At 35.4% G+C, this 20222-nt stretch overlaps 1 protein-coding gene across 7 annotated transcripts in view; it reads left to right on the top strand.

Moving 5' to 3' along the window:
- The window catches only part of step (cytohesin steppke), a 248168-nt gene that overhangs the window by 88869 nt on the left and 139077 nt on the right, over positions 1-20222 (top strand). For 3 of the 7 annotated variants that reach the window (XM_089638049.1, XM_089638053.1, XM_089638052.1), the window contains exon 2: positions 13041-13658. The exons of 1 other annotated variant lie outside the window; for it this stretch is intronic. In XM_089638049.1, coding sequence (XP_089494175.1) covers positions 13419-13658 — 240 coding nt within the window. In that variant the 5' untranslated portion in view covers positions 13041-13418. Of the gene's footprint in view, positions 1-11230; positions 12552-12776; positions 13659-20222 lie in introns of those variants that run through there. 3 more of the 7 variants (XM_089638051.1, XM_089638048.1, XM_089638047.1) reach the window with 3 other exon arrangements.

Genomic DNA, 20222 nt, shown 5'->3' with positions numbered 1-20222 from the left:
TCTTTATGTTTACAAGATTCACCTACTCCAATTCCTTTCCTGTATGTGATCATGTACATAATATTATATATTCAGTATTGGTTATTTATGAAGGGAAAGAACTATTTTAAAGAATACCTGACATCATTAAATAAGATCGTTTGCTTTATTATTCTTTTTTTCATTTCAATTCTGTTTAAAATTTCTTTTTAAAATAATTATTTAATTTATCTTTATTTTCATCGCTTTCTTATTTTCAGTTAAACCTATTTAACCTATACCTATTTTACAACTGAATGAATCATGTATTACATTTATATAATTATACACAAATTTCGACTACCATAATACGGACATGTGTCTAGTGTGGTAGTCGAAAAGCATGTAAAAAACCTGTATCCAAATATATTTTTATGAATAAAGAAAAAAAAAAAAAGTTTTTTTTTACATTAACTCCACACATGAGGCCCTGAGGAAAATAATTTCCCTCAGGGCCTATGTAATTTTTGGGGATGTTGTGTGGAGGGTTTTTTAAGGAAAGGAAGGAAAAAAGTGTGAGGGAGGGTTAGGAATCTGGTCGTCAGTATGTCTCCACCAGTCCCTCCTAATTCGGCTCGCGACACTGTAGATGGGCAGACGCATCCGCCTCCAAGAACAAGACAATCTTCATCCCATGAACCCATTCACCCCTGCTAAGTCACCGAACGTAGCGTAGGTGACCTATGGCAGAGGTGTTAGTTAATTGGTTCCCGGGGCGGCGTTAAACGTTGTTTACAATCGGCTTTGTATTATTTTCCGATCTACTCATTCGTAATATGGTGGTCGTAGGTATTGCATTTCTTCTGTATTCACACCACTTTTGTCTTTCGTCTGTCTGTTCTATACCTCAATGCCACACGGAGCAAAAGAGTACGGCTTTTTTTAAATCAAAATACTGTTAAAAATGTGCCTGCATGCCCATTTTCCTACAAAATATGAATCATTCGAATTACACCTGAACACGTGTTCACTCAGGTTGCCTTGTCCTAATAAATATTAAGGACGAGATGCGAAAATCTTATAATTTTTAGTGCATCGCCTTAAGAACATTTCTTCCGACTTCCTCATGACGTATTCGTGGTTTACTGATAGTTTGTTATGTTTTTTTTTATTTGGTACAATATTTTTTTACATTTCACAGTTTTCCAGTAATGTTGGCCCCACTGGGTGGACTACCCGTGCTGAGGCCTTCATTTTATTATATGAAAATATAATCTAAATACAATCTACAGTATAAGATAAAATAATACATTTAATATATAATCTTGTGTGTTTGTGAGTGATGTGTGTTTATATTGGTTTTTTGTGTTACGTTATAGAACGTTTTACGTTTGATTCGTTATAGACTGCAGTCCCGTTTCTATTGGGAAAATGAATAATTTGACCAGATTTCTAATAAATTAACAATATTTAATATCAGTAACTGATTCTTCGTCCATCATCAGAGTCGATATCAGAACCATGTTACAGACTGCTAGACTCGCTTCAGTCTTCCCCAAATAATAAATAAGAAGCTGGAAGTGACTTCCTTGCTAATTTGAATAGAAACTAATTTTCCATTTAGCCAGCCGCTCTGCCTGACATGCACTCGCCTAACATCGTAGATCTTCATCCAATTTGAATTTCGTAAACACAGTTGTTCTGTATTGGAAATTTATGGCCCGACTGGACAAGTATTTGGATCACAAAACACGTACACAATGCCCAATATTTTATTCTAATTATAAATATACAATAGGTTTTCCCGTATTTCGCCTTTCAACCAATATTTTATTCTAATTATAAAGATACAATTAAACTGTATTCATTCCAACACGCAACAATCAGCACGAGTTGATTAATTCCTGATTATTTGAGTTTCCCTCACTTGGCGTATCCTTCTCGGAAGTGGCAAATCCACCGCAAGGCCTGTGATTAATTGATTGAATTAAATTTGCAAAAATCAAACCGACGAACACATTTCATAATTTAATTATTTTATGCCTTTTACCAATTGAGACTCATTCGTGCTTGCCTTTTAAAATATACTTCACGGATGCGTAGGTTCTATTTTGTGGGGAGATTGCCTTTGCTAACCAGGCCTGCCAGGACTTTCCGCTTATCTTCCTAGGCAAGCCAGAATTAATTTAAGGCAAGTTTCGATATGTGGAGATTACCTCTACCCAAAGTTTTTTAGAATTCTGTAGGAATTGTTCGTCGTTAAATGTCGCCATTAACTACTGCTGCTAAGTCTGCAAGGATTTTCTTCTACTTTTCTGCACGAGAAATCTCACTGATATGAATTGCTGTTTATTTATTAAAAAATCTGGACAAATTATTCGTTTTCCTGTTAAAAGTGGGACTGCAGTCCTCTGACGATTACATTGAAAGAGTTCCTAACAACGTATAAGTCAGAAGCGAATGTTTTATGAGGTCAGCGCAGCATATACTCGATATATTTTGAATGACTAATATTTTATCAGGAAGTTGGCTTGCTGTCACTTTTTTAACAGGATCGTTTTTCTCCGTGTACTGTTGTTGAATTGTTGTGTTTTTCTTTTGAATGCAGTATCTTTTGTATGCGTGAAATAAAACGTTATTTGTAAATGTTCTGCTATTATTGAAGCTGACGAAACCGGTTGTATATAAATCTTAACCATAAAGCCATAGATCTGTTTTCATAACGCAGTAAAATCTCTCTAACAGTGAACTCTGGTATAATTTCTTTCTCCAAATTTGCACTGAATTTGATTTGATTGGTATCTGTTTGCTGCTCAACAGGAAAAAAGATTTTGAAAAAATAGTGTTGAGCGACAGTCTGTTATAGAACTTAATGGATTAAAACCCCGGTTTTATGTTGATTTTACTCTCGAGTTTATTCATTAGAGTGGCTTCCCACCAGTGATTATTTAATGATCCTTCATCCTAGTATTTATATTATAATACTAAAACGTAACACCATGTTAAATCTGCATTTTAACGTAATTGTAAACTATCTGAGAGAGAAACACCACATTTTCACATGCTAAAACTCTAAGAGAGATTCTTCCGCTAGAGTACCTCTCAGTCTGCTAATAGAATTGTATGCACCCATTAGCTGCATCTGTGGCTTTCAGTTTCCATCCCGTTTTCAGCATGACGCGCCACTGCATTGCCGGTACTGCATCACACGTGTCGCGGGGCAGGGTAAAGTTATGCAAACCCCTCTACCTCCGGGTTTAACCTTGCTTTCCACAAACAACGTGTTTAAAACTAGTCTTCACCGTTCGCTAAACGGACATAATTTGAGCTGTAGACTTGCAGCACGTGTAGGTGAACGGAGAAAATTAAATACAACTATTAAACACGCTGTTTCTCCATTAGGGTAGACGCATATGATGTAAAGCAACAAACATCTATATTTGTACACACTTGTTTCATTCGTACTCTACTGTTGTTCCGACACTGCCAACCACCCTCCTGGACCGTCCTGAATCCTTCTTCCCTTTCTTAATCTTCTTCATTTATCTATCACGCTTGATATTATTTTTGAATTTCCACATCGTAATAAGTCGTATATGGTTTTACAACACCTCAAGCATCTCATTTTTACAGTATTCTGTGCCTACTCCGGTTTTATATCAGTTCTTGCATCATTACCATAATTCGGGTTTGGTAATAAAACTTCATTGTGGACTGCAAGTCTCGCTTCCTCTGTTAACCTCTAGCGAATATATGAATTCATCTTTTATCGACACACTTTTCAGCCTTCCCGTCTCTCTCGAAAATACTTGCCACTTTTTCAAAGCAAAAATGCACAGTATTTATTTTTCACGATGCGTTTGGAGCCAATTCAATGTTGTGAATAAGTTTTTCTGTTGTTTACAAAGCTTTGAGCAACTTCTAACTTGATCAAGTTTCCCTCTTGGGCAATATTTCATATTGCATCAGCTCTGATTGTGTACCGGCGCTCCCCGGTATTTCAGAGATTCCCTGATTTATATATAGCAGGTGCCCTCGGATACCCTTAGCCCAGTAAATCTATTGACACAGTTTCGGCAAAGGGCGTCCGAATTCCTGCTACCCGGGAAAGTGCAATTCGCCAGTCTATAGCCATCTTCCGTGCTTTACTTACCCGCAGTGCCCTCTTGGCGGACCCTACCGTGAATCGTAAATGGCACTTAATTTGTGACCTAGTTGGAATTATTGGAATAGCGCGCGCGCTTGGGCGGTCGGCGGTTATGTAAGAAGCCCTAGGTCTATGACACTGTTAGTTATGTGTTTTTTTTTGAAAACTTAACGAATGTGTTGTTGAAAAAGTTTGACTTATGCTCTTAAAAGTTTTTTTTTGTCAGTTCCAACAGGCTAAAGGATGAATTAACCTGAAGAAAAACAAAGCTGGTGTCAAACACGTTTCATTAACAGTACCAATAAAAAGGCATAAAATACGTAGACAGATAGATATAACACTGTCAACATACTCGTGGCATATACACACTATAATTAAACACACGCATAGGCATATTTATACAACTACATGCATACAATCGATGAATACTTAGGTGACCGGATAACTCATCAAATTGACAATTCAAAACACCTATAAAAAGTGTTATAAAGTCATTAAAAGTGATGAAACAATTTTTTTTTCATAAGTTTATAATCACTTTTCATAACTTTATAACACTCTTTATGGGTGTGTTGAATTGTGTCATTTTGACGAGTTATCATGGAACCGGATACTTATGTATTTAGAAACAATGTTAATATTTAAAAAAAACTTGATCTATTAACCATTTTTTTGAGATCTGTGGTGCATTTGATTTGCTTTTTATATGCATTGGCAACTTAAATATATTAGATACAAGCTAAGTGAATGTTCGTTGTCCGTATTTATTTGTAGTTTTTGGAATCGATATCTACCTTCATTTGACTAAATTTTATGTTATGTGCGTGTGATCTACTTTTTTCTTTAGAAATGGAATCCGAAAATAGGTTTTGGTATATTTAGATTTGATTTCGGAAGCAGAAAATACGTTCACTAATGTCTTGTTTACTAGGTTTCATTTCAAGGGTATCTAGACCAGACTATCGGGTTGATTTCTATACCAATAATAATAATAATGATAATAATTGGATGACTTGTATAGCGCCGTTTTTTGTGCAAAATCACCTCAAGGGCGCTGTACAAACTTATAATACATTTCTACAGTGATCTATGTTATTACTTAACTATTTATGGAGAAAATATACAGTACAATACTTACCTGGTAGGTCACCTGAGATTAACACTTAATTAAAATTATCTGATTGTTTATTGGCGAAATTTAGATACAGGATTTAGGACTTAATTGAAAAATTGAATATAACTGGACTTTCTCTCAGGAATGGTATATTTAATTTAAGGGTACGACAGCTTAAAACGGTAAGTTTTTAGTTTAGACCTGAATTCTGTTGGACTTGTTATGGATCTTAGTTCCGGAGGGAGTTTATTCCAAGCCTTCGGCCCAGATACTCCGAAAGCGCGATCACCAAACTTAGTATTTGGCTTGCGCTTAGGTTCTATCAGTCTGCATGATAGACTTACCAAACACTTCCTGGCTGTCCTCACCTATCTGATATTTGAATCTTCTTCAAACATATAATAATAATAATAAAATTTGGATGATTTGTATAGCGCCGTTTTTGTGTAAAATCACCTCAAGAAAGCTATACAAAAATATAATACATTTCCACTATGATCAATGATTACTCCCGCATAAATTATTGTCTATGTATTTCAAGCATGTTTTGTTGAAAAGATTGAGTCGAGACGTGTATTTGAGGAATGTAGCTTCATAATAACACTGTCACTACAGAGCGTAAATCAAGACAACAAATTGAATAAAAATAACTCCTCGCTTTAATTGCTTACCACACCTGTCTCGTAAACGCCGCGACCGAAACATACTTCCCGTGTCGCGCAGCGCTAACTGATTCACCGTTTAGCTTACGCCCCCCGTGAAAAAATGCTCTGTGAAAATATATAAGCACGGTATTTATTCGGCCGTGTTTTCAGTTTTCCGCAGCGTTAGGAAATCCCTACAAAATGGGCCTCGACTGCGACTGGCTGGCGCGGGGCCAACACACCCGGTGATAAATAACGGATCAAGTGTCCCTCGGGTTTTGTCCAATTGAATTAACCGATGTAAGAAACAGTGCACGGCCGTATTCATGCTCTTATCTGAATCTGACTAAATCCTACCCAGCTTTGGAGGAAATTTTTCCATGAATATACCTTTCTAGTCCAACCCACTTGAGACATAAGCCCATTCGGGTTTGTTTTTTTCCCTTAACTCTTTAAATAAGCTTTTACAAGAGACTAAATAATATTTAGATTCCAACAGTAATAAATGAGCAGCAGAACGCGATTGATTTATTTAATGATCACTAATCTTGATCTAGAATAAAAATTAGATTTTTTGCTAGCCAATTTAACTAGACCTCTTTGAGTTTCGTCTGTCTGTAAATTTGTTTGTGCTTTTCGTTTCCGTTACAGAAAATTTGCTTTATTATTCAAGCAAGCCTTACGTTCACTAGACTAGATGGCTTACTTTGATGTTTCAGTAAAGATTATTTTAACAGTCATAAAATGTATAATTCTAACTAACTAACTAACCATCACGTCGTTTCCGCGCAGTGGTAGGCAGAGAGGACGGACCGCCAAACAACCCGGTCTTGGCACACACTCCTTGCCTCATCCACATTCATACATCGTCTCATACATACTCCTATATCATTCTGACTCTCGACGTGGCCCGTCTCAAGTATCTGATTCACTTGGTCGTGCCATGTCTTCCTCGGGCGTCCCCGGCTTCTGCTACCATTCACATTTGCATCTTATATTCTCCGTTTCGTTGAACAAATTGTATAATTCCTTATTTGAAATTTTAAGAAAATATACATATAATATATGCACGGCTTATAATAAAGTAGGTAGGTATTTAAGTACCTTCTTAAAAATCTAATGATTTCGGAGGTAATTTTGGTTTTGATTACATACATATATCTTTATTTTGCTCTTAGAATAAGATTTCTGATATTGTCAAAAAATTTTTTTGCAAAATCGATATTTTGTGAATTCCTGAAAATATTTTTTATAGAGTACTAAAATATTAAATGCGCATCAAATCAATATAAATTAGATGCTCGGTTAAATGAATACAAGTCTTTTTGGCTGGAAAATTTTTATTGGCCTCACCACGGGCACTTTAATTCAGGGTTCCAGATAAATACAGCCCGAGAGTTCGGTTAATCCGCGTGAATTATCGATAGTAGACTCGACTAATGTGCGGAGAGTTTCATTAAAGAAGCTGTTAATCTTTTTTTACTATCTTCTGTTTATTTGTCTATTGAATTCGATAGGTTTCTGCCGTATGTAAAAAAAAAAATTTGACATTTCATTTAACACTGATTTTAATCCTGTCAACATGCTGTTTGCTTTAAAAAATTGAAGGTCGAGGTTATTTCTTATACTATTGCTGTTATATTATTATATTCATGGATGATACGTAAATTATTTTTTATTTCTTTTGAAGGTTTGGACTTTTTCCATAGTTATAAGTACGTAGATTTTCTCAACTCCGTTAGATTTTTCTCCGAATATGTAAATATTCTTCAAGGCTTCAGAGCTAATCCATCATACCTTATCATATAAAGAATATAATTGACCTTCGCTCTCAATATCCATGTAAAAATTAAGTGTATGGGTTTCTTTTTATTTTTTTTTATTTATTTATTCATTTAGACGCCCGTTGGGCTTCTACATACCTACAAAGTTAAAAAAATAAATAAATTTAATAAGTACTTATAACAATAAAAAATAACGACACGGAATACACTTACTGATTGATATATTGCCAATTTATTGAAAGCTCTTCAAATTTTTCGTATTTCTGTTAAAAACGTGACGGCAGGTCCTTACCGAATGAATTGATGGGTTTCAAAAGGGAATGTATTAACGCGACGTAGTAACACGTTTTCACAAAAATCATATCTAGGTATTTCGTCATTATATATTAACAGGGAAAACGCAGGTGCATGAACACGTGTTCCATGATAACTCAACACGCGTTTAAAAATTGATATAAAGTCATTAAAAGTGATGAAACAAAAATTAGGTTAAAAAGTTATTAATTTTTGTAACATATTTAACTTAGATTTTATCACTTTTCATAACTTTATATCAACTTTTAAAGGTGTTTTGCTGAGTTATCCGGTCACCATCCCTTGGTGTTTAGTGTTTGCCGAGATTTTTTTTCATTGTGGACACGAGAGCAATTTGGCACTTTTAAAGCAATTTAATTATAGGTGACACACGATCTTAAGCGACGCGTGACATTCTACGTGTTTGTACTACTAAAACTACGAAATTAAAAGCACTACAATTGACGTACTTTTTGCTTGCCATTGTGAGACTTCCACAGCGCGTCTATATATATTATAATGTCTTTGCCTAATATGCCTGTATTATATCTGCTCTTATTATGTTCATTGTCCCATTTTCCGACTGTGAAAATGAAACCTTTTCTTATTTCGAGTATTGACGTAAACATCCATACAAAAGCACGATGTTTACCCAGCTTCCTGGAAAGTTTTGTTTTCTGATTCGCATCGTGAACAATGCCGCAAGACGAAGCGGATAACTTTGATTTATATCCACAAGTCTAGGTATTCTTCCATCTGAAGAAGGTTACCGATAAGTTGGGACACATGGAGACTGTGCGGCGCCAACAAAAACCAACTCAACCCAGGCCAGGACACCATTTAATCATGTTGGCCTCTTATTTATTAAAAGATCATCCTGTAGAATTGTCGTAAGCCATTCTAGCTTATATAACTTATTCAGTGTCTAGGCCTGGATAGAGGTGGTTATGCGCGGAGTGGGTGTTATTGTTACTCTAAGGTTATTTTTTAGTTTCGCCCACATTTCAGACGTATTGGTTTCAGATTAAGGGAAAATTGGGAGTATGTGTTTTAAGAAAATTCATACTTCTGATTAATAGTTATATCGGTATCCTCTATGGGAATTCTCTAATAGCTATGTATTTTTTAAAATAATTATAAAGTTTTGTTTTTTTTTTTAAGTTTTATACCATTGCTTGTTGCGTGATAACCGTGTCGGCCTTCGACCCATTTTAAAAAAACACTAAATGGTACTTCTTCGAACTGTAGCCTTCGCGTAATGTTGATTGCTCCGACTTGACAGAATAAAAAGGCCAAATCTAGCACGGCTACCATCTTGAGAGGATTTACCGGACCCGGAACACACAATCAAATTTACAGGCAGACATAATGCAAATAGTACTTCGCTACTCTCAGTCAATGCACGGAGAAAAATTACTAATATTGAAGATTGCTATTTTATTAAGAATCTCTTCAAATTATTCGTAATCCGGTTAGAAACGGGATAGTAGACCCTTAACGAATGAATTGATAAGTTTCCTAATAGAATTTTATTAAAATACGAATGTATTATCACGATGTCGGAACGTGTGTTCATAAAAATCCTAATATTTCCGCATTTCGTCATTGTGTATTATCAAGGCAGGTGCGTGAACACGTTTTCCTATATGTTAGGAAAATATTAAAAGTGAAATTTTAACCAGATTACCAATAATTTAAAGAAATTTTTAATAAATTAGCACTACTCGTTTCTCTCCGTGTGTTCAACAAAAGAAAATACGTGTCTGCTTTTGTAGGTACATACATAATATTATCCTATTCTCTTATAAATATCATGAAAAAAACAACAAAATATTCACACCCGTTACTCGTCACACCTAAAATGCGCAATTCCTCCAACAAAAACAGCATTCGCCCAGCGACAATTCTCTTATATTGGTCCCAAAATATTATTCAATGCACTCAATATAAATATTAGAAACCGGAAACTGATCATCTTTATATAAAAAAAATATTCAGAATTGGCTAATGGTAAAGAGAAGGAACTATTTCAAAGAATGTCTCGTGTCATTAAATTAACTGTTCTTTTATTCCATTCTATTCATATGTGTTCTTTTATTTTTTTTTGTTCAACTTTTTTTTCTCTTTCTCTTATCTCTGTACATCAACATTGTAATCAAAAACATTATGACTACCATAATAAGGGCATGAGCCTAGTATAGTAGTTGTAGACAAAAAATAATTGTAATCATTAAAAATTTTATGAATAAAGAAATACGGACGGGTTGTTTCGGAGAATCTGAACAATTCATCAAATTTCAACGTTCATTTTCAAGTTCTGTGAAAGATTTTTTCAAGTTCTGTTTTTATTTCAGTTTTGTCAACCAACTAGCCTACAATGATATAAAAACAGAACTTGAATAAGTCTTTCACAGAACCCGAAAATGAACGTTGAAATTTGATGAATTGTTCAAATTCTCCGAAACAATAAAAGAGACTGTCAACAAGAAATTCTGTTGGTATGGTAATCGATTTTCGAGAATGCCCTGAGGAAAATTATCTTGGGGATGGTGTGTGGAGGGTTCTTTTAAGTAAAGAAAGGAGAGAAAATTCTGGGAAGGAAAGGGGATGGGTAGGAATCTAGGGATCAGTGGGTGCAGGAGTGAAAGACGTATGATCTATCCCTTGCACTGCGGTGCAAGGCGATGGGCCAAGAGAGACCAGTAGGAGAAGTCAAAGGGTATCCCCAAACCAGCCTCTCCCGATCCGGTACGCCACGCAGCTGGTTAGCAGGCGCATCCTGAACGCAAGAACTTGGGCACCCCTGCTAAATCACCAAACGTAGCGAGGGTGTTGGTTATCCAATAAATGGTTGCCGGTGCGGCGGTACCCAAACCCGCCCACCAAATTGAAATTATTAGATTATACCGACATCATAATAAATCATGACCATTTTTCTGAAAAATCTGATTATCAGCAAACCCGGTGGAAGATTTATCGGCGTTGTTTTAACTGTGTTTTCACATGAAAATAATTTGTCCCATCCGATGGCGCCCAGCTCGTGTTTGTACGATTTGTCTATTTTAATAACGGATTCGCGGTTGGAAGGAAATAACGACGTAGAATTTGAAACACTGAATTGTCAAGTTTTAAACAGCAAAAAAACGCTGGGACGTTATTGTAAAATACATTACTCATCTCTCAACTCCCACGCGCGCCGTATGTACAATGTTGTGTATATGTGACTTTAAGTGACGTAACAATGAAACACGCGTTAAATCTTGGTTATTAAAGAATACAGTAGATATTCTTAACATTGAATGCATTATTATCATTATTTCCGGCTGCTTGTCAGTTGTTTTTAGAAAACTGCGATTAACATAATTATGATTTTCTGCTGCATATATATAATATTTCATCAATTTATGTATGGCCTTCCCACCCACCTGCAATTGAAAATGCTATAAATCCCATCACAGATTTACATGAGATCCCTGAGGCGTGTGTGTGGTAAAACCACGTATGATCATGTGAGAGTGGGGATATCCGCAAATAATGCAAGGCTGATGTAAACTTAATGAGCAAGATTAAGAAAGGGATGCTTAGGTGGTTTGGGCATGTAGAGCGAATGATCAAATAAAGGGGTGTAAGGAGAATATATGACCCGAATGTGAATGCTAGAAGACGTGGCACGATCAAGTGAACCAAATACTTTCTTCGGGCTATGTAAAGAGTCAGAATAACGGAAGAGTATATGTGAATGAGGCAAGGAGTGTATGCCAATACCGAGTTGTTTGGCGGTCTGTCCTCTCTGCCCACCCCTTCGTGGAAACGGCGTGTTAGTTATTTAGGGTCACAAGTTATTCTACAACTAGTCTGCATCTCAACAAAGGTTTGGTAACAACCTGAGAAATAGCGCATTAGAAAATAAAAATAAAATCTTACTGCACTACTTGTTAAGCGTTAATTTTGTTTTAATTATTTAATTCACGCCTCACAGCATCTGTGTCATCCACACAATCAATCTACCTAATTTTAGCGTCATTATACGCTGCGTCACTTCAAATTACTCAGAGAACGGTTAGTTGGAAAACATTCATGCTTTACAATCAAAATTTGTTCGCGGCTCTACACTGAGTCTGTTCAAGTAAATGGTGTATACTGTATACTCAGGTGTTGATTGAATTACAATCTCCAGTATTTGCTATCGGCCTACAGTGTATCAGCGATTCGTGATTCAGAATTCAGTCGCTCGCTTGGCGCCGCGCGAGGTGGTCCGTCGCCCGTCGCCCTGTAGCCCCGTAGCAAAGTAAAATAAGACGTGCGGAATTACGTGTAAAATTGAGAGTGTAAATTGACTGATAGCGATTACCTTGGTTTAAAATAGACAGGTAAACACACGGGACTTTATTGCCGACTGCGAATTTATTTCATTTCGTAAGAATGAACAGGGTAAAATAAACGAGTGCAATGTTCGTCGAACGTGTTTGAAGTTTTCAAAGTCGCGTGATTCTATTAAAACTTTGTGGCAATAAAACTTTTTCAACGTGCTGAAGTAATTACCCTACCCAGACGTTGGTTGTGGATTTCATTAGGGAACATGTTTTCCGGTCTTTGGAGAATAGAATCTTGTAGGTTTTGTTTGGCGTTTGTTTTTCGAGTAAAATATTTCAGCAACACATTGTTTGTCCGATGTCAAAGAGAATTTTTTCTCGATTCGTTAAGAAAAGCGAAAACGTAGAAATGTCAAAACAGAGTTCAAAGTGGTTGCCGTTTTTCTCTGTTTTCGTGCTTATGTAATAGTTATTGGTTTTTTCGAATCTCATACATTTTTGTATCCCTCGAAATTTTTGTAGAATTCTATCTTTAAATGAAAATATCGATCAAGATACGTAAATTCTGTCGGAATACTTTGTATTTTACGAACTTCAAAGCACTTACGTGTTTATTATCTTCGACTGTTGAGTAGTAGTTATTGTAGTTTCTGGCAGTTTGTTGATAGTAAATACACCTAATCCAAACAATGTAATAAACTTTTTGTGAACATTAATCGTGCAGAGTTGCTTCTGTTGTTTGCTGTTTCGTATCGCGAATTAAATTATTCTTCTGCTCATTTTCAGTGTAACTACACTAAATACCTACCGTTTAAATTGGTAAATCTATAAAAGTAAATTAACAAAGTGTCTGGTGAAGTTATTACAATCAAAAAATTTAAAAAGTTATCCTAGTTTGTGATCTTGTGGGAATATACCCGTATATCCCACACGGAGTAGTTCAAGTGTTTATTTAATTACGCTAGTGGTTCTTATCCTATAATAACATGATTGTCTGTGTTTACGTAAAGGTGTGAATTTGTGTGGTTATTGAATTAAAAATAACAGTAGTGGTCCCGGACACGTGCCCTGTGGGACCCCAAAGTGTCCAAGTGTCGGGAGTTGTTGCACAGCCCGGCCGCCAAGATTTCCGCGCTGGTCGTGTCCGCGCGTTGCGGCGGCGGCATGTTCATCAAGGCGCAGCAGGAGCGCGAGGCGGAGCGCCGCCCCTCCGTCTCGGGCTGGTTCAATTCGCTGCGGAGAGGCGCGCGCGGCCGGCGGAAGGACGCCTCCGCCCCGCCGCCCGCACTGCCCATGTACGGCTCGCTAGGGCGGAGGAAGCCGCCCAACCACGCGGCTACCAAGGCCCGCTCTGCGTGGGACCTGACGTCCATCTCGGTGGCGGTTAACGCTATTGATCATCGGGTAAGGTGGAATCCTCGTAAAAAGTTGTTTACTTGTGTCACTCATCTTTTTGTTCAAATATGAACTTCTGTTAGATTCTCAAAGCCGTATTTTAATGCTTCATTCTCCTTCAGCCAAAGTCTGGGACAGCCTTTCAGTTTCCTCATCAGAATAATAGTCAATCCAAGGCTCTCTCTCCTCGGTTCAACACACCAAAACTTACACGATAGATATTGTTTTGGTTTTTAATTTTTGCATTTATTATTCTTTAATTTGGTTTTCTCAGTGAAATAATGTTACTAGATGCGTCTTCCTGCAATAAACTGAATATAGAATATTATACAACCTGAACAGAATTTCTATCAGATATGTGAATAATTAACAATTGAAGTAATTATTCTCTCAATGCGTCGCTTCAGTGGTAATTTATTGAATACGGCGTTGTTATAATATAATGAATTGGTCGTATGAATTAATTTGTGTGACATCGCATGCATTTATTATTACCATTGGAGGGAACATGAATTATTTGATTCCAATAATTCATGTAACTCGTGTTACCGATTTCATATCTTTTCCCGTAACAATATTAGTTTTTTTAAACTTATGTTGACATTTTTCTAAACACTGTTATTTCAATAAGGAAACACATTTATAAAGTAATTATGCAATATTTATTCCAGTAAGTACACATATTGATAAATACAATGTCTTGATTATCTCGGGATGGGAGAATCATAGAAATTAAAAATACATTCTGTAGCACAGTCATGTTTCTATAACGTCTATTTTATGGTATCATTGTAATAATACATCTCTGACTTACTTCAGCTACCCTTATTTAGTCTAGTATTATTCATTATATTTTATTTTAGTTAAAAGAAATATACAAATTTCTCTTTCTTAACTTAAAAGTACAAATAAAAATCTAAAAATTATTGTTTACTTATCTAACTTACATAAGCATATTTTAATTTCGCTCGCTGATCTTAAGAGCAAACAATTTTTACTTAAATATATTCATTCTATTTACTGAAGTCTGGCTATTCGGAAGGAGATTGTATGCGTGTACATCCTCGTGGCCTATGTTTCTTTTACCACTGTCAGTCTTTGCTGAATGTGTGCATAGTTTATTATGGTGTCTTGTGTAGTGTCCATGTATTTGTGATTTTTTTTATAAATGTTGTGTTCGTGTGTATAAATCCATTATAATGTATAATCCATTATTATTTTACTAGACGCAATCACCATGTCAATAGATCAATACAATTTATAATAAACTAGCTGAAGTGTACCCGGCGTTGCTCGGGGTTATTAATGGTTTAGAATTAAGTGTTGAGGTTTTGAATTCTAATGTACCTGAAACCTGGGTGCATTTTTATGATGGAAATAATATTAATGTAAACACTCGAAAAGGATTACTTTGTTTCACTTGATCGATCGTCTACCTCCCATGTCCCCGAATTTTTCTACCATTTACCACTGTGTACCATATTGTTACTATAAAAAAAAACATTATATCGGCTTTAATTTGACTCCATATCTAATTCCAACAGAGATGTGCAAAATGGGTACCCAAAACCATTTGAAATGCAAAATGGAAATGGGTCAAAACTTTTCCATTTGAAAATGCAAAATGCAAAATGGTTTTTAGAAAAGCATTTCAAATGCAAAATGCAAAATACCTATTTTCAAAATGCATTGAAAATGCAAAATGGTTTCTCAGGTCAAACAATTAAAATAATTATAGAATTTTTTCTTTTAACAACAATTTTGTTATTTAATAATGGACATCAATGTATAACAAACATATTACATGATGACATGGTATTACATTGTATATTTAACAAAATTTTTGAAAAAATTGTCTATGACCAACTATATTCTGCTCTTAAGCCCAGCCTGAATACGACCCAACACGGTTTCATTAGTGGTAAATCTACAACCACAAATCTTTTAACCTTCACAGAGTACCTGCAGGATAATTTGGATAACAGAATACAAGTGGACACTGTCTATACCGACTATAGTAAGGCGTTTGACAAGGTCGATCACTCAACCTTGTTGAACAAGCTTTTAAAGATTGGTATTCACGGCAATCTTTATCGTTGGCTCTCTTCTTATATCTCCAACCGTAGTCAAATAGTAGTGGTTGCTGGATTTAAATCCGACTCTGTTCCTGTTACATCGGGAGTTCCTCAAGGCAGCCTGTTAGGACCGTTACTATTTAATATCTATATCAATGATATTGGTCACTGCTTTTTACACTCGCAGACCATCCTATATGCAGATGACATGAAAATCTTCTCACCTATAAAATCAATCGAAGACTGTCACAAGCTGCAAAAGGATTTACAACGTTTAAACGCGTATGTTAATGCCCATTGTCTGGAATTAAATATATCCAAATGCTTCATCGTACGCTTTACTAGAAACAAAAACATATTTATACACGAATACTCAATTAATCATCAACCTTTATCTACCAAATCAGAAATTAAGGACCTTGGGGTTATACTTGATAGTAAACTGAATTTCAATAAACATATTGACCACGTAGTCACTAACGCATCTTCTATGCTGGGTTTCATAATCCGTTCCTGTAAACAATTCAAAGATATTGCTACTTTCAAAACACTGTATTTCTCATACGTTCGTAGTATCCTTGAATACGCATCACAAGTGTGGAACCCAGGCTATGCAATACATAAAAATAGAATTGAAAGTGTTCAAAATAGATTTTTAAGGTACCTTAATTTCCGCTCTTTTCGATCTCATATCAGTAATGAAGACTCTGCAAAGTTCTTCAATATACAGACGTTAACTTTCCGAAGAAATATAGCAGATTCGGTAATGTTATTCAAAATTACACACATTTTAATCGATAGTCCTGATCTTCTTCAACGCCTATTATTCCATGTTCCCAATCGCAACAGCAGACAGTCGCTTACTTTTAATCTCCCTCATTGTAAGACGAATTCCAAACAAAACTCATTTATCTACAGATCCACACACTCTTTTAACTTAAATTATTACCATATTGACATATTTAACTCGACTTTACGCGACATAAAACAAAAACTCAATAATCAACAAAACTCAAACTAGAAGTTCAATTCCTATATATTCCTGTCCTTTGCCTCTTAATCCTTTTCCTATATTTCCCCCTCCTCCCCCCCACCCTCCTTTATTTTAATATTTTTAATATTTTCTAACTAAACAAGAAATTAATTTAAGAGAACATCTCTATGCCATTGTACACCATTGTAACACCATTAACTATTCATCAGTGGAAAGTTCATAATTGGCATAATTAATAATATTATTATTGTATCATTATATAATTAAAGATTTGCTGTCAACTTTTCCAAATAAATAAATGATGGTAAATCCAAAAACACCACAACTACAGATTATGAAACCCCAAAAAATTTGCGCGGGACTAATGTTGCCAACGTAAAAACATAGAAACTGCTATCTTATATTTAATATTATAGCGTCATGGCCCCATGTTCAGTATTTTTTGTAATGATATCACTCAATTGCCAGGGCTCCTACCAGGGAGCGACTTGACAAATTTAAATTATCTCTCATAGCGAGGTTGAGGACCGACTGATATTTGGGGCTTATGAAAAAAAGATTAGTGGAGATAGTAGGAAGAATGTTGCAAAAAAGCATTTAAAATGGAAAATACATTGAGAAAAGCATTTAAAATGCAAAATGCAAAATGGTTTTTAGAAAAGCATTTAAAATGCAAAATGGAAAATACCCATTTTGCATTTTGCATTTCCATTTGAAATGGATTTATTTGAAATAAAGCACATCTCTGAATTCCAATGCATAAGTCTTCATCGGGCGTCCTCGATTTCTACACAATAAGAACAAACATTTTCCATCTTTCAATACATGCGGCGTTATGGTTCCAAAAACGCACGTTTAATGATAAAATCCTGATTGCAAATGATGAAGTGCTTATTGACATTAAACATTGTAAGAAGTCTTACAGTTTAATGATATTTTATACACACCTGAAAGTCCCTGACATATGGACTCCCTTGGCAGGTGGTTGGTTCGTCGTTGACAGCATCAAATTGCTGCAGATGTTTTGCCGGAGGCGGCTTACAGGCTGCAGGTTCATTGGAAGTAATAATTATTATATCATCTGAAGTGCGCAACCATTTGTTGTTTTAATTAAAGGCTTTCATTCACCGCGCATTTCTCAATTAATTAATTAACTTACATGTATTGGTACGAGCTTTTATTTAATAGAATTCCGCACTTTCTGGAGTTCTTTCAGGAATTTCTCAGGATGGGATGTTGTGAGGCCGAAGGAAAAATAAAGTGGAAAGAGATAAGCAAGAGAAAGGCTGGAAGTACCAAGCTATGTCTGATATAGTTATTTTATTACTAAGAGCTTCAAAGATATTGTTACTCTCCCTGCTTCATAAGTGCAGATATTATCTGTCAGATATTCCAAAATATCAAATTGACAAACTTCAATCAGCGTTTAATGCAGCAGCACGACTCATAACCGGGGTTTCAAAATATTCGCACATTTCAGAACACCTTCGTAACCTTCACTGGCTCAAGTGCCCTGAAAGAATCCAGTACAAATTGTGCTGGATGGTGTTTAAATCAATCAAATCAATGAAATGGCCCCATCCTACATCTCTGAACTATGGGTCCCGGAAAACACTGGTCTTAGGCAGTCAACTCTTAGATCAGCAACATCATCAGCTGTAGGCAGACTGATAGAACCTAAGCGCAAGCAAAATACTAAGTTTGGTGATCGCGTTTTCGGAGTATCTGGGCCGAAGGCTTGGAATTAACTCCCTCCGGAACTAAGATCCATAACAAGTCCAACAGAATTGAGGTCTAAACTAAAAACTCACCTTTTTAAGCTGTCATAACCCTTAAATTAAATATACAAATCCTGAGAGAAAGTCCAGTTATATCCAATTTTCTAATTATGTCCTAAATCCTGTGTCTAAATTTCGCTAATAAACAATTAGATAATTTTAATTAAGTTTTAATCTCAAGTGACCTACCAGGTAAGTATTGTACTGTTTATTATCTCCATAAATAGTTAGTAATAACATAGATCACTGTAGAAATGTATTTTTGTTGAAATTTGTACAGCGCCCTTGAGGTGATTTTGAACAGAAACGGCGCTATACAAGTCATCCAATTATTATTATCCTACTTAAAATCACAAAAATCTAAATTAGTGTAAACCGAGTTTGCAGCACCGGAACGCATGGAATTTTCTGCCACCATAAGTTTAATTATTATGATTCTCAGTAATCATTGTCAGGTGAATTTCGTTATTTATTAACCGACACTCATTTTCTTAAAGTTTTAAGGCTATTTGTAGTACCTACTTCTTAAATGCGTGCCTACATGCCCCGTAACTTGACTTATGTGAAGCACATGTTATTTTGAAGAATGTCAGACATTTCTCTGAACTCTTTGCTGGATCTCTTCAAGTCTACGCGAATTGGTGACGCCCTAATGAGGTCTCGTTTCACACACAAATTTTATCATTTTTGGGACACTTGACACTTGAGCCTCACCAGGTACACAGTATCGCGTCCACTTGAACTTTTTATCTCTTTAAAAATAACGTGTGTCAGAATATTGTAAAACTTTTGCCATTCGGCTCGGGGCACTTAATAATATTGTTTATTTCTATTGAATGTCAAGCACTGACGTCAATGGTTATTTACTCTGCGTATTCTGTTACGTTATTTTTTCTTGAAAGATCCCCTCTTCAACTTTTATAATTCAAGCATTAAAAAACATGATACTAAGTTCGGAGGCCGCACTTTGGTAGATTCGGTTCCTAAAGTTTGAAATAACCCTGATAGAATTCAATGAAAATTGAAATTAAGTTTGATAGTTCTCTCTAGGAAATCTTAAACATAAACATAAACTACCTCCTTGCTTTATATTATTTTTTAGTTTTAATGTTCTTATTTTTCCTGTGTTATAATAGTAATAATAATATTGGGATGATTTGTATAGCGCCGTTTTTGTGGAAAATCGCCTCAAGGGCGCTGTATAAATATATTTATTTTATTTTAGTAATTTCTTCATTTACTAATTAATTGTTATATGCATATATACTATATTTTCTCTTACTTGATGTGGCTCCTAAACAACATCTTGAACCTTTTAATTGGTGCAGACTTTAAGTTTTCCGGCAGCGCATTATAGTACTTCATCCCTTTATATAGTATACTATTCTGAGTATTCGCCTTGTCCTTTTTGGTAGCCTGATTTGATTGCGCGTCCTTGTTTTATGTTTGTGTATGTCCTTGTTATAATACGTTTATAATATAGTACATTTCTACAATGATCTATGTTATTACTAACTATATATGGAGATAATATACAGTACCATATTTACCTGGTAGGTCACTTAAGATTAACACTTAATCAACATTAACTAATTGTTGTACTTTTTTTTATTTTATCATCGCTTTGTGTCTACAGTACATTTTAAGTCATGTTATTTTTTATTCCCCTGTCATCGCTTTGTATATACAATACATTTTGTGTTATTTTACTTCTGTATTATGTAAG

The sequence above is a fragment of the Hesperophylax consimilis genome, chromosome 12 (assembly GCF_061612785.1).
Source record: "Hesperophylax consimilis isolate HC1 chromosome 12, BYU_Hcon_1.0, whole genome shotgun sequence".
NCBI classification, from domain to species: Eukaryota; Metazoa; Arthropoda; class Insecta; order Trichoptera; family Limnephilidae; genus Hesperophylax; species Hesperophylax consimilis.
This window is presented reverse-complemented; position numbering and strand designations above follow the sequence as displayed.